Source organism: Corvus brachyrhynchos, unplaced genomic scaffold (genome assembly GCF_000691975.1).
Source record: "Corvus brachyrhynchos isolate BGI_N302 unplaced genomic scaffold, ASM69197v1 scaffold4, whole genome shotgun sequence".
Taxonomy (NCBI): domain Eukaryota; kingdom Metazoa; phylum Chordata; class Aves; order Passeriformes; family Corvidae; genus Corvus; species Corvus brachyrhynchos.
Genome location: NW_008237878.1, coordinates 3,665,294 through 3,680,759, shown reverse-complemented (window position 1 = coordinate 3,680,759; position 15,466 = coordinate 3,665,294). Strand labels below are relative to the sequence as shown.

The window sequence follows — 15,466 nt, the reverse complement described above, 5'->3', positions numbered from 1 at the left end:
TTCCATCAAAAACGTATGTCAAAATTCTATTATTTTAGAGACAAGATGATCCAGTATCAGGATGGAACAGAGGCCTTAAGTCCACAGGAGTTTTCTAATTCCCATCTCACCTCTCCAGATATAAGGGGGAAATAAGTTGTGATATATCAAGGATGAAACTTATGCAAAACCTGCACTGCACCAAAGGATTTTGTACTTCTCAGGATGCAAATTACTAAGCACTACTTATTACCAGAGCAGAACAAGTCACTCATTATATCTCTAGCATGGACCAATTTATATAATTATGCAAAAATTAATGATTTCATTGGAAAGTACACTAAACAGATAAATTTTTAAGAGAAGTAACCCTGTCCAAACCATGTTTTTAGCTTCCTTTCCAAAGATGGAAACCTTCCAAAGAAGGCTCTGGATTTCAGTCACTTTTTCCAGCACTAAAATCCATTCACTCAAGATTACATGCATGGTTTAACTTCACAGAATTTGGGCTCGTTTTTACTCAGAGCATGGTGGTCTATATCAATCCTGTATTTTTCCTTCCTTTGATAAAAACAGTCTGCATGAAGAGGCCAAACCGCTGTTCTAAACATTTGTTATGAAGCTCTAATTGAGATACAAACTGCTCTTCCCCACCAGCACTCCTCACTGATGGAATTCTAGTCCCTCACCAGCCAAGTGTGCAGCTCGCTGGTCACTTCTCGCTCTAAACAAGTGCTGCTCCAAGAATGCTTTGTTCACATTATGATCCCAGGGGAGCAGTTTCCTCTGCTAAGAAACAAGGAAAAGAGTCCTCCCCCTTCCCCAAGTCAATATTCTTCAGGCTTCTGGAAGCTGTTGCACACATATTAAAGTGTAGTTTTTCCTCTGAAAAACACACTGTAAAAATAGCATTGCAGGGTTCCATGTTTATTGTCTTTCTCTGCTTCCTTGCCAAGTGTGCTCAGTTTTACAAGCTGAAATATGTTTTACTTCACTGCCAGCCCTGAAAATTCAACCTCTAAAATGTAGCCAAATTCTTTCCTTCCTTTTGCACCATAACAAATAGCACAAGGCTGAAGGAGGAATTGTATCCTCAATTACACAAAAGGAATCCCTGTCCTCAGGTGATACCTCCAGCTCTGCAATGGAGACATGAGGATCTTCAACTCAATTGAGCAGATAAATCTGGCTGAAATAGAGCAGCTGATGGTAAACAGCATCACCATAATGTCCTGTGAGTTTGCTGATAGAGGGGATGCAAAAGGAAATATTGTTTCAGGCAGTCACCTCATTTTCTAGAAAAGAATAATGCAAAAGGAAAACTACAACAGGCAGATTTGTTATTCTTCAGAACACACATGTTACAACAAACTCGTGTTTGATAAAAAGAAACATGAAAGTCTGAATTTTTCTTGGTTTTACGGTATGTCTGATAGACACCAAAGCTACTACAAAAGGAGGATCAGAATGGAGATTGAAAAAACAAACAAAAAAAAAAAAAAGAAAAAAGCACAAAAACTTACAGATGTACAGATCTAGTTACTTAATAAGCTGCCTGCCTGAAGAGTGATGTAGCACTTACCACAATTGAAGGAATTATGGATTAATCCCATTTGAAGAGTTTGCATCTTTTTCTGAACTAGAGGACAGTTAATGAACTCAGACATTTCCCTGCAATACTATTTTTATAATAGTGAGCACTGAAATTAAGTCTGCTTTGGTTGGATAATTTAAAATCTAACATTTTAACCATATGCAGTTAGGTTTTACTGCACACAAGTGATACTTTACAAACTCATATTGGAAATTGGTAGTCCAAATCTTGTTGCACACTCTTACATTTATCTATTGAGGGTATAAATAATTTAAATCTATTCTCTTGAACAGTGATCCTAAAATACTTCTGAATGCTTTAGTATTTCCACTTCAGCACCTTCAATTGCTAGTACAGCCTTCAGAGCAGAGCCTAAATTACATAGTTTTACATCACAGGAGGAAATAGCAGATTGATCTGCTGCTTACCCGTACGGCTTCAGACTTCTTATGAAACATTTCTTCCATATTCTTTGCTAACTTTTTCACAAGTTGAAGGCCATCAATTTCTTCTATTGCAACATCCTTCTCATATTCTTTGTATTTCTGGAAGGAAAGAAAAATAGGGAACAGTTACTTGCAGGGAACCAACTGAAATTTTGACAACTAATTATTTGTTTTATATTACACTTTTGCTGACTTTCTTCGTTTATTCGATGTTTATTTGTGTGACAGCAGGCTGCTTTGTGCCAACATGCTGTCATGGGGAGAGAACAACTGGATTAGAACCAGAACTCCATTTAAAAACTAATAAAAATATTTATCTCATGCACTGTAGGAAAACGATAACTCCCTTTCACAAGGTTTAAATTACTCCTCCCCACAACTAAACAAGAGCCAAAAAAAAGTAGCCAAAAACCCTTGTATCTCCTCCAAAAACCATGTAAAAACACTACTATGATTGGCAATCCCTGTGCCTTAGCAACCTAGAAATCTCCTCCTCAGCTGATCTTCCTGTAGATGCCTATTTCACAAGCTTTTTGCAATGCTTACATTTTAAATACTTACTCTATAAGCTTATCTAGGCATGCTGAACTTTTCACACGAAGAAAAGCCTAAACAAACCACATGAACACGAGCCTTCATCCAAACACAAACATAAAAGCACCTTTTATCCAATATGGACGAGCACTGCCTCGTTTCACAATGTGAATAGCTCCCAGAATTCCTAAGCACTAAAAATATATTCAAAACAATTTTTATCCTCTATTTTCTGCGTATCAATACCTTTTTCCTTATCAGTGTTTACAAGGAAGCTTTGTAAGAATTATTTATTAGAAAGAATTTAATGCTGAGAACATCCTTCTTTCCCACGTTATTCTACTGCACACTGAACTCTAAGAACTGTTGGTTTTCACTGCAGTGATTGTTTGCTTCTCCCCCTCTAAAACATGCACGGGTGTGTTGAACTAATCACTGCCCATCACCAAACCCTTCACTTAATCACAGACCTGCACCTCCATGACACTGTGAGGGAGGAGAAAAGCACACCTGTCTCCTGCCAGTTTTAGCCCCGTGTGCCAAAAATATCTTCCAAGCCTCTACAGCAGACTCTGGGGACAACCTACGGTATTTGAGTCGATACAGAGAAATGGTATTATTAAAAAGATTAATCATGAAAATTTGCCTGCAGAATGATGATTCTTATATAACTCCAGAGAGACAATGAAGAATAAGATGATCAAAAACAGTGTTTCGAAGCACCTGGATGAACACTAAAATGTACGAAACAGTGAGTAAGTCAGGACCTGTCATGTGATGCAAGAAAACACTCTTTTGTTAAGAGAATGCCTGCACATGTTGTACCCATTTCCCCCAACAAAACTAATTTTCAAGGCAGAATGACTCTTTGGACTTCCTTTAAACTTCACACTTGTCTGCAAAAACTTGTGTGAATGTTTTGATAATGAAACAATATTTACTAAAACATAATTTCCAGGCAATTTCAAAACAAAGTTACAAATACAAAGTTGTCAGTAAATATTTAGGGCAATTTTTTAATATTATGTAACTTCAGAATTAATTTCATTTTTCCACACTATTTCCTGTTACAAGTCTCTAGTCTGAGTCCTTATAACAGTCTAGCAACCTAAGAAACCTCAAACAGACCCCTTTCATTTTGCTCCCTCAAGGCAGGAGAGGAGATTTGGGTTTTTTCACCTCTTTGATCTGCACTTAGATACCATCAACAGAGTTCTGATTTCAACTCTTGAAGTCCATTTATGTCATTACTAGAGATAAAAGTGATTTTTCTAAATAGAAAAATACATTTTTATTTTTTATTCACTGGAGAGCAGTGAATATAAGAACAACAGAAATATAAGAACACAGCAAGGAACACAGAAAAGAGAGGTAAATGCTATTGCAACAAATACCGTGATAAAATGCAGTTAATGATCATTAAATTGAAAACACTGCCACTAAATTAATGATATCAAAGTCTGTCCACATCCCACGGGATTTGAAGCTTTGGAGAATTTAAAACAAATCAATCACAAATTGGAATTACTTCTTTCCAGCTGCACAGATCATGTTCAACATATCACCCTCTGATAAAAATGTTTCCTTTGGACTTGACCTTTGAGTTCTTAGAAAGTATTCCAAAATGCATCACTTGAAGAGACAGCTTTCAGGTCATCAGATTTATTGATTTAAGCTTTGCCATCAAGTGAAGAAAACCAGGCAATTATTCACTGTGTTTGCCGGAAAACTGAACGGCACTGTAGAAATCCACATCATTTTCTAGGCACACAGAATCCTACCACATGGTCTGTTAGGCTCTTGTGAAAGCATATTAAAAAGCCACACTTCTCAATTTTGAGTAACTGGTGCTTTTGAAAATTAAAAATAACTTGCACTCAAAATAGATGTGAATGATTTCTTAACTTGTAATTTATGATCTTATAATTATGCCTGTTCATAGTAAATAAACTCATTTTTTCATAATTCATATGCCAAAGTTCCAACTCAAAAGAATAAATTGGAGGAAACAGAGGATATTATTTAAGATCTATCTAAAAAGACCTCACATCTTGCATGGTGCAACTCAGTTGCTGGAAACCTTCAAGAACATTTGCAACAGACCTAGGAGAGCTTACTTGGTCTGCAAGACCCTGACAACCAAGAGGTTTATGTAATATGTATTTTATACTCAGAATTTCATTGCCATAAAAAAAGCACTTCTATCATTTTTTCAGCCATCTTTGGAATGTTCCAAAACAGGAAAATTATGTGGTTGGAAAAAACTTCCGGCTGTTTTTGCTCTCCTTGTGCCTGGAGGGGAGAGGTACCAGCCTAACCTGGGTGTGTCTGTGCCCTTGCTCTCAGTGCTCACTCTGCAGGATACTTGAGATTTAGATTCCATCTAGAAAGCAGCTGATTTTATAATAACTATCAGTGCTAGATACATATCATGAATCACACGAGATAGTGAAAAAAGACAAAACCACAATAAAACCACAACAAAGGCCATCATTAATACTGCATTCTCTTCCTTCCACTGCAGAAGCTGTCTGACCTTCAGGCCCTCATCATTTCCCCACCACTACATTTTTACATGTTAAATTTGGGTTTAGTTTAAATAAATTAAACAGCAAAGACATAGTCCATTTGAAATAAATTTGATTTTAAATGAAATTATTTTATTTTGATGTAATCTTGAGAAAGCAGCATGGCACTATTGTTCCAGTTAAACAAAATGGTATCAGAGAGTGGTGAAAAAAACAAGTTCTTGGGCCAGGCTCAACTTTATACTCCAAACTTGCAAACTACCTTGTTGTACTGCTACTATGAAAGTGTTCATACAAGCAATGCCTAAAATTGACATTTCCCTTCCCTGTAAAAATGATGAAGCTGATGATAAAGTTGTTGTTTTGTTTTATTAAAAAAATTCAACCCTCAGGTTTTTTTCCATATTCCATAATTTTACTTCACTAAGAGATACTGATAATTCTCATCATTTGTAACACAGGCAGTCATACATATGTATAGTTGTTAAAAGGAGAGAAAACAGCTCTAACTTTGCTATAAACAATTGACTCATAAAAAAGAGTATGAAATATTAGAGTCATAGTTGGAAATTTCTTTTGATAATTGAATTTCCACTTGTCTAGAAGATGAAGCAGATACAACTTCCGATTTGCTGCATTATAAAAAAAAAATACTTGAAATGCTGATTCTGTCTGCTTGCAAAAATCAGCATTTGGTAAGAAATTCTCTAGAGACACAAGACCATTTATCATTTGAGAAAGCTCACAAAAAAATACATTATTTCTTCAGTATCTGTTTTGCCAGATCATTTCACATAAGCACCGGGGAAAGACAGACAGTATTTCACTGTCAGAACTCTTAATGCTTTTCACTGGTTTAGGTGTGGGGGTTTTTCCTTAGTAAATGATCATCTAGAAATAACAAACCAAAAAGCAATCTGTACAAAACTCAGGTCAGAAGTGTTTAATGCAATCCAAATATTTGGCACTGAAAGAGCAACACAAACACACGCAAACCAAAAAGTGCTAAGAGAAAAATACCAAAGAACCCCCTCAAACAAACAAAACCAAAGTTAAACCACTCCAAAACCCACAGAGTTTGAGTGACCAAGGCAGGAGAAGTCCACTCTTGAAACAAGACTGTCAGCTACAGCTTGAATTTTTTCTCCTTGTTTTTAAGCTAAAGAGAAATATGGTCTTTGTGTTCCTACTTATATCTACTTCTATCAAGTCTTATCAAAATCAAGATATTCACATTTATGCTGTGTAAAAAAACATTTCAAGTTACTTACAAGTGTGCACAGAGTCCTTAGTCTCAGTCTTTCGACAAGGCTCTGGTTGCTTTGCACATCTGCAGAACACTACACCCATTTATGATGAAATTTCTTCCCACTCCCTGGGATTTTCAGAGCCAGTAAATACCACTACCATCCTGATTAAAGAAAGGAATTCAACAGGAATTTATATATTAAAATACTTTAAAAGTGATCTCTCAGTGTTGTATATTTGGAACTGTTACTTGCCTCTGAGGTGCTTTTGTAGCTGTAGTGCACACACTTCACAAAAGTTGCTGCTTGAAAGGTTTCGTCGTGTTAAAACTATATATGCATATATACATTTTATGTTTTATAATGAAAAAGTAGAACCAGCATGCAAATGACAGATCAAATATCCAATCTATCCATTGTTTCCATGAAAAAAAAAAAAGTATGTTTACTCTATGCCTTTTTCAAAAAACCACTTTCAGATGTTCAAGCCTCAACATTACACATGTAAAATGAGATTGCAGAAACATACACTTTTGATTAAATCACAAACTTTTGATTTCAATTAATATCTCTGGCCCAGTAGAAAGGCTGTGCTGTGCAGTGGTTGAACGGTTCAGACTTGCTTCACTCCCTCTGCCACACAAGTCCTAACAGTGACTCCCTTCAGAGAGGAAGTGCTAGACTGAAGGGCCATAGGAGTTAATAAACTTAGAATCATTTTGATTCTCTATTTGAGATGCCCCAGCAATCAGATGTAATCAAAGAATGAGACTGCAAGGCTGCAAAAAGCTCGCAGCTGATAGAGTTTGCAGCTCTTAAAGCAGTTTCTTTAGTTACAGTTAAAAGTTATGCCACAGTTCTGACTTAATCCTTTACCCCTAAATGCATGAATTTGTCACTCAAGTTGAGTTTCCTAATTTAAGTAGCCTTGAATTTTTACATCAAGTTCTTTTAAATTTTAGGGATCAGAGGGTTGATAATAAACTACTTTTCTATGCATAAAGAAATTCTTTTTTCTTTCAATAATCTGTTCTTCGTTGCAATCTAACATTAAGGCTCTCCATTTCTCTTTGCTCCTCTTAATGGATAATTATTTTTTACATGTATTTTTTTTGCACAACCGCAAATTTTTTTTTTTTTAATGTAATTTATTCAGGGTGTTTTTAAAACACGTCTTTCTCTTTGCACTTTGTATAGGTTTATGTTTTGTGGGCTTTTTAAATTATAGAACCCAAAACCTGCAATATACGTGGAGCAAACTGAAAACGTCTCATTTTTTGCTCATAGTTTCTGCCTTACCCCATTAACAGATGTGTTGAAATTAAAGCATCTATGCACAGAGCAGGGAGTACAGAAAAATATGGCTTTGGGCTTTTAAATCAAAATAAAGACTATTAATTACGATTCATCTGGAAAATTTATCACAGCATTTTATAAGACAATAGTCACATTCAAACTGATGGGACAAAACCAGTGACAGCTAGAACCTTATGTGGCAGGAGCTCTTGCAGTGCTGCACTCTACCAGCACACATCCCGTGTGCGTGTGGGAGATGGCAGAGCAATTCCCAGTAGAAGATTTAAAATTATACAGCACAGCCTCTGAATGCTTCATTAGAGCTGAGGGGTCACTAACTATGTGTGCACTGCTGGAATAATCCTGACTGGAAGCCAAATAAAAAGCCTTCTCCAGCATCACATGTGCGTGTGAGTGGGAGTCAGAGCTTTTCCATTGAGCAGAAGGGTACTCAGATGGCACTACTGCAGCAGAGATATCAAATACAGATGGTGTACTCCTTCAACAGACTCATCTGTGAATCGCTTATCCCTAAAAGATTTTGTATTTTCCCATTATTGCACTGACCCTGCGGTGGGGTGGTTTTATTAGAGTGACACTGTTATGCTGTTATCTGGTCCTCCTGGCACTAAAATGCATTCATTTAGTGGAGCTGCTTTAAAGGCCTTAACAAAATAAACAACTATGATTTTTTTGTTGCTGTTGTTGAACAAAATTATTTTAGTTCAGACCTGGTATAAAATTTTTTCATCCACAAAGCTTCAAAGACTTTATAAAGCATGTATCTATCAAAATCTCCATGTAGAAGAGGATATTGGGCTATGCCTAAATTCAGTGATGTGCCCAATGTCACACGACAGTTCAGAAGTACAAAGAGAATAAACTCTCTTGGTTATTCTTCCAATGCCCTGCTCAATAAACCACAGCCAACTTTGTTAACTTCCTCTTGATCTGCATGGCAAGATGAGTCACAACAGCACACCTCTCCTCACCTTGACATTAGAGAACTCCTTAGTAATTGAGAGTTTGTGTTACACCACATTACACACTCCTATTAACCTTTCCTGAACCTCTCTGTGTTGATGAAAGCCATCAGCAATGCCCAGTGTGATGGCACACTCATTTTCTGCAGAGAAATTCTCACTCACTTCATCAAATGACTCCAAGGAGCTCTGGATTAGCCTGTCACATTTGACTCCTGCACACACTGGTGTCTGAGGAACTTCTGTTGCCTCAAAGTTCAGTTTGGTTAGTTCACAAAATACACTTTAAAATACAAAATATTCGAATATTTTTTGCATATTGCTTTACTGTGATTAGCTACTCAGTGTTGTACCTGGTAAATTATAGCCAAAGGTCAGCAATCCTGGGAAATTTGTTATCATCAGCAGACTTGACAAGGATAGTTACTGCTTTCCTTGCAAAATAATTTACACATTGAAATCAGTGCAAGGGCACTATACCCCCAGCATATTTAATCTTTACAAAGATATTTACTTCTGACCTATTTTTACCTCATGGCTATATGTAAATGCTACAAAACCAAATCCATTAAAGCATTAAGCTGAATGATACCCAAAACCAAACAACCCAACTCCTGATTTAGCAATATTCCTCTGCCCCATCTGTGAAAGGCCACACAGGGTGTCTCCTTGAACCTTTCACAACTAGATATGTATATATCTATACATATATAACATCTATATAACCAGAGATACCACATAAACAGCATTAATGGCAAGAGTCTTCAATACAAGCATGGTTAAAACAGCTGATCTAGTGGGGAAAGATAAAAGCTACTCTACCACAGAGTACTTTTCATCACAAATAAAATTTTTAAAAAGCAGTGTCATTGATGATGCATAAATTATAACATCTAGTAAATAAAATGTAAGGAAACACACGCCAGGAAGTTTAAATGCTTGCTCTCTAAGACTAATTCAGTATTGTAATTTTTACTTGAAGTAGCTAGTTGAAAAAAAAAAAAATCACCACAAGTGGGTGATCCAAATAACTAGTTAGGCAACCTAACTCCAAGCAAACAGAAGTTGGGAATACATTCCCATCTTTACCAGAGTTGTTTTGTTCAGGGCTAACCAGAGTAACAAATGTTTGGGAAGGTTTGCCTGGCTGCTGCCTCCAGAGACCGAGGGCACTTGGGGCTCCTTTTACAGGAGGGTCACCTCACCAGCTTTCCCAAATATGAGCTTAATCATAATTCAAAATAGCTGAAAAAGCAAACTATTGTCTTGCAAATTCTCTTAGACATCTGAAACATCTCCCACAGGCCAGCAAGGATGTCTTAAGAGCCAGTTAACAAAGGCTATTAAAAGCTGCTTTGGAAATATATTTCACAGAAGCTGTCTATACAATTACGCATACCTTTGCTTCTATTTTAGAAAGGAACATAAAGCCCACATTTAAACTGAAAAAGAACGTTCTGGAACTGCCCTGGAGTCTCCTTTTTCCATAAGGTTGTTCTTGATACTCTTGAAAACTCACTACAGTATTTCACATGAACTGCTTTACATGAGGAACAAAACATCTATCAGCATAAACCTGCAGAATTAATCATGACCCAGAGAGCATGTTCATCCAAGGCAAAGCCATCAATATATTTTCAGGTGAAAGCAAGTATATTAAAAGCACATACAACTAATCTGCTCCTCACAAAGCACTGAAGGAATCTGACAATGCAATCCTTTCGCCCTGGACACTTAGAATAAGCCACTGAAGATTCAGAATTAGGGAACCTGACAACTCACTACCATCACCAATTCTCAGCAGGGATGAGATGCTACAACATTTTCTTTTGTACACAAAACTGCATTAGTCTTCTTCAAAAGCCTCTATGGTTACTGGAAACAAAAGCAACCAAAAGAGACAGCTTGTTTTGTGCTGTAAGATCACAGGATACAATCACAACCTAATTTTTTCAATCAGACATTCTGGTAATGTTTTTTTATTTCTTTACACTCCTCTTATCACTGCATGTCTTTTTCCCTCCTTATTGTTCCCCCTCGACCTATGCCTGCCTTACACCCAGCTCTTACTCTGGGTTTTGATATTTCTATAGATTTTTATTAGATATCACTTATTTTCCATCAAAGAAAAATTTCACAATTGTCTTCCCATCCTTCATGGTTTCCCCTAAATGAGCAATAAAATAAAATGAGCAGCCAAGAAAACTTGAAACAAAGTGGAATGTAGGAAGAAAAAAAAGAAATGTGTTCCAAGACAAACCTTTGCTTAGCAATATCCGTGCCTTTTGAGAAGGTCCAAAAGCACTGCTTTTAAGAATAGTTAATGAGTTTTTTCCTCAGGAAAAAACCCACAATCTTCTCAGGACACAAATTATGTTTTGCAATGTTCTCTATCACGAACATTTGTCTGCTTGGATACTTCCTCTAAACCTTTACCCTTTGCATTGTGTGGTACCATCAACATTATCTCTTAAATGAGCTTCATATTTCATTGTTTGTCACTCTGAAGGACATGGCATTGATCCCTCCAGTTCTGTGTCATCACTGCACTTTTCTGTACACACCTGATAAAAGTATTTATATTGATTTAGGGTTTCAGACAGGTGTCAGAACACCCTGATCAAAGGGGACTTGTAATAACAAGAAAAAGCATAACATCTGCATATCTGAACTTGGGCACCTAAATTTAGCCTCCCAATTCTTCATCTCACCACTGAATACTAAAAATTATTATGTCTTCAAAAATCTAAACTCTCTTCAGTCACATCAAAGCCTGCAACATCAGTCTATTCTCAGCTTCTCTGAAAATCAGACCACCTGCATGTGGTCTGAGTGCAGATGTCTCGAGAAGAATTCAGCAAGTTACCCATAAAAAGAAAAAAAAAAAAAGATTTGGAAACCAAACTATAGCATTTGGCACTGCCTGGTAGTGTGAAAACATATTTGTGGTTTTGCCACACAAGCTAATGCTTTTCACTTCCATATGTGATTTCCAGTCACTTATAAAACTTCACAAGAGCATCGAAGGTCCTTTCCTACACTTATGGAGAGCGGTATCTTCATTGTGATTTCCTTCAAAGCTTCATAAAACAAACTGGTGAACAGGCAAGGAAAAGTGCAGGGTTAAAGTTCAACTGCCAAACCACCCTTAATCCAATATTTAATAACTGCCTTCAAAAGACTGGAATATGATAGAAACTAATGCTCTGTACAGCAGAACTTGCACAGATCCTTTTCTCTTTGGACCATTTAGCTACGATGCACATAGTCTTGGATTGGCCTCTGGCATGCTGGCTCTAAATATGTTTTTCCCCTCTCTGTTTTTTATCTCTCACACTTTTAAAAATGATGCTTGAAATCTCATTAAGGAAAAGTCCTGTGCATCAGAATCCCCGCCAGAGTTTTGTTTGCAGCTCTTGCTTGAGTTTGTTTTCTCTTTCTTTTTTTTGGGTTTTTTTTAAGTTTAGTTTGGCTTTTTGGAGAGGGCGTTTTGTTAGTTTGTTTGGGGGGTTTTTGTTTTGTTTCAGTTGGTTGTTTTGGGTTTTTTATGAAAATTGGATGAATAATCTAGAGAATAGTAGCCTTTGTACCATAATGTACCCACACGTAGGTATTCCCAAACATCACTGTAAAGAGTAAATAAACCCTGAACAATTTAAAATGTTGCAGAGAGGACTGAACTACAGCAGCCCCAATCTCTGTCCTTATTTCCCCCTGAAACTGAAAACACAAGACATTTTTTTTAAGTGTACATAGCTGTCTAATGATATCACCTTCATCAAAACCTATCATCAAAAACAAACCCAATTCAGACCCTCTACTCAGAAATTTGTATAGTCTCATGCTCATGTTACAAACCTTTTATTCCTCTCTCAAAAATCCTACAAAACTAAATAAAATAATTTGGCTACCAAGCTGAAGTAGATTTTCGTGTACCTACATGTCAGTATCTGATCAGATTGGAAGCATTTCAACAAACCATCAGTTTAGTGCTGTTTTTGAAAACTTAAAAGAAATTTGCCCAAATTAAATCTGAACCAAACCTATTTCAAGTTAAAATGCAGGGGACATTCTTTTTTCTATTACCTAGAGAGTTTTTTATGTTCAGTTAGCTGGAAAATACATACACAAACATGGAGGTGCTTATTCAGCTTTTTCTGATTCTCAAAAGGACCAGAAAGGGTTTTCTGTAATTTAGGAATTCACTACATTACCAACAGAGTTCATCTCACAAAAAAAAAAAAAGCGTATTGCCTATAGCACCACAACAGATCATCACCACGGTGTATAGGAATAAACCATCTAACTCCAGAGTCTGTAATAGACTGCACAAACTAATACATTTATCAGGAAAAGTCCAGAGCTTTGGCACTAGAAAGGACCCAATAACAGCTTTGTTTTGCTTGGTCAATAAACCACTATTAATGATAATGTATCTATGAATTAAAGATGCATCAATTTGCATAGGAGAGAATAGAAGCCATGAATAACAGCCAAATCAATAAAATGAAGTTGTAAAGAATACAGTGTGCTCTCCTTCAGGCTAATGGTAATTAATTTACTTTTGCTCCCTTTACACATGAGAGGAAACAAGTAGAAGAACACGGTAATCACATAGAAATTGTTAATTAGAAAATGAACACATATTGTTATCTCCTTACTGTATCTTTTCTGTTCATATGTTTAGAGCACTAAAAAGAAATATTACTTTGTTTGCACATATTCAGAGAAAACAGCTTGTGTTTTTGGGAGCATATTCACATACCAGCTGATATTTTCAAGTACTGCAATTTGAAAGTTTGCTTCTTGATCTTGTTCTGCTTGGGTTGTTCGTTAGTATAAATGACCAATGCCTGAAATTACATTTCTGCAGCACAAATACTCTCCTAGTGAATGTACCTGTAGAAATGTTCTAAGCCTTGTGTGGTTCAATATGCCATAATGGAAAGTCTTATCACTGAAAACTACTTTTGCTTATGCTGCAGCTTAGTTTTTTTGATTCAGCTCCACTAGGTAATTAAATAATGCCCTTTCTTTGCAATTAAAAAAAGACAAGGTTTAAGTGATCGACATCTAATAGAGGCATCCACTTCTCAGGAAATAAAAAATATTTGGAGGCCCTGTTAATCTGATGGACTGTCTCTGGACCAGAAAGCTTCTAGGTGATAAAGTTCCTGGTTCTCTGGTTTTAAAGAGAGTGCTGTTGTTTTCTAAAGAACAAATTTTTAATACTCATTATTTTAAAGTTCTTCTAAGTACCATTTTGGTACAAAGTAAATCTTAGGCTGCTATAATTAATGGTGCATTTTCACAGATATGGAAATTAAAGTTTTCATTTTTAAAATATACTCTTCATGACAATGTTCAGCAAAATGCCTTCAGCAGATTGCTACTATTTCATTGCTTAATAAAAATACACAATTTCACTAAACCTCAGAACATCAAACAAAGGCACCACAATCACAGGTCACTGCAAGGCAACTTACTGATAAATTCCTCTGTGCACACCACAAAGCAATGACCTTGGTGAACTGCATTCAGGCCTCTAAGCAGCAGAGTAATTAACGTATACTGAAGTTAAAATCACAAGTGGTGCTATTGAAGCAGGCAGAACAAGTTAGCACACAGAGATAACTCTGTGTGAATTAGGGTCTCTGCAGTCATTCCACATCCCTCCGCAGTTCTGCAAAATTGCTGCTCTCAAACGCAGAAAAGCTGAGTTCTGAGCCTGAGCTAACCTTGAGCTCTTCCCTATGTAAAACACTCAAAGTGGGGCCACATCTCCATCTTGTGAGCTTTCTGGAAGTTTTGTTGTGAAACAACATAATACAAATAACAAAGGGAAGGGTGTTCTAAATTTCCAACACCAAATTTTGTCATGTTAACCTACTGAAAATTATAATCATTATTTAGATCCTCTTCAAACTCTACCCTGCATTACAAACTCCCTTAAATTTACTTTCCCTTTTTCACAACATAATTTGTCCCTTATTATTACAAACAAAGAACAGTACAGAGCAATAAAATATAACTGTGGCAAGTGGACATCATTGTGTTTGCATTTGGAGGCCCAACGGAGCCTGTGCCGCATGCACAGCACTGCCAGAGGCACACATCTGTTTGTGCAGTTCTAGTTCAGTAGTTTAAGGAATGAAGTATCACCTCATTACAGAACTGCCATGTATGAGTGAATTTGTGGAGCTTGCCCTCCTCACAGTCAGACAGTTCTAATCTCCTTGCAAACCACGGTGGCAGCACAGAGATGGAGTGTTAAGCTTATCAGGCCTCATCTGTACCATCACCTACTTAGTTAAAGCCAGGCCATCCATTTCTCTGTCATTTCTTTGTTCCTGAGGTGCCTGGATGCATAATAGCCACTGGCAAAAGATGCAAGATATCTTTAAAGACTTTAATAGAGCACCACCTACAATTTTTTTTTAAACACAGACTGAAAACAATTCACAAGGACCATTTTAATCATGGGTTGCACTACACACATTTTTTCTTGCTCTAGAATTCTAACTTGTACCATCATCACATAACCTGTTATATAGAGCTATTCATTTATTTTATATTTACTTTCAATGTCTGCATAGAAATTCCTGACCCTGAAAAAGCTTGTATTCCTATGACAGTATCACAGGGAAGGGTTCTGATAATTGAAAACTCAATGGCATAATAAAACCAAATTTATATTCACCCACTCTTTTAGTGTCCATCATCAAGCAAATCAACGGTTTTGTTTCAGTGACAAAATCAGGATTGTTCTCCAGTGCCTTTAAAGAATTAATAAAAAAAGGTTGCCTTTAATTCATTCAAAATAAAGTTCCCTTTTAACCATCTGATTTTAGTAACACAA

At 36.5% G+C, this 15,466-nt stretch overlaps 1 protein-coding gene across 6 annotated transcripts in view; it reads right to left on the bottom strand.

Moving 5' to 3' along the window:
- Nucleotides 1–15,466, bottom strand: part of CACNA2D3 (calcium voltage-gated channel auxiliary subunit alpha2delta 3) — a 398,259-nt gene that overhangs the window by 311,777 nt on the left and 71,016 nt on the right. For all 6 annotated transcript variants that reach the window (XR_001861410.1, XM_017732417.1, XM_017732420.1 and 3 more), the window contains exon 3: nt 2,002–2,118. Coding sequence is in view for 5 of the 6 variants with exons in the window: in XM_017732417.1 (XP_017587906.1) it covers nt 2,002–2,118 (117 nt within the window). In the remaining variant the exon portion in view is untranslated. The remainder of the gene's footprint in view (nt 1–2,001; nt 2,119–15,466) is intronic.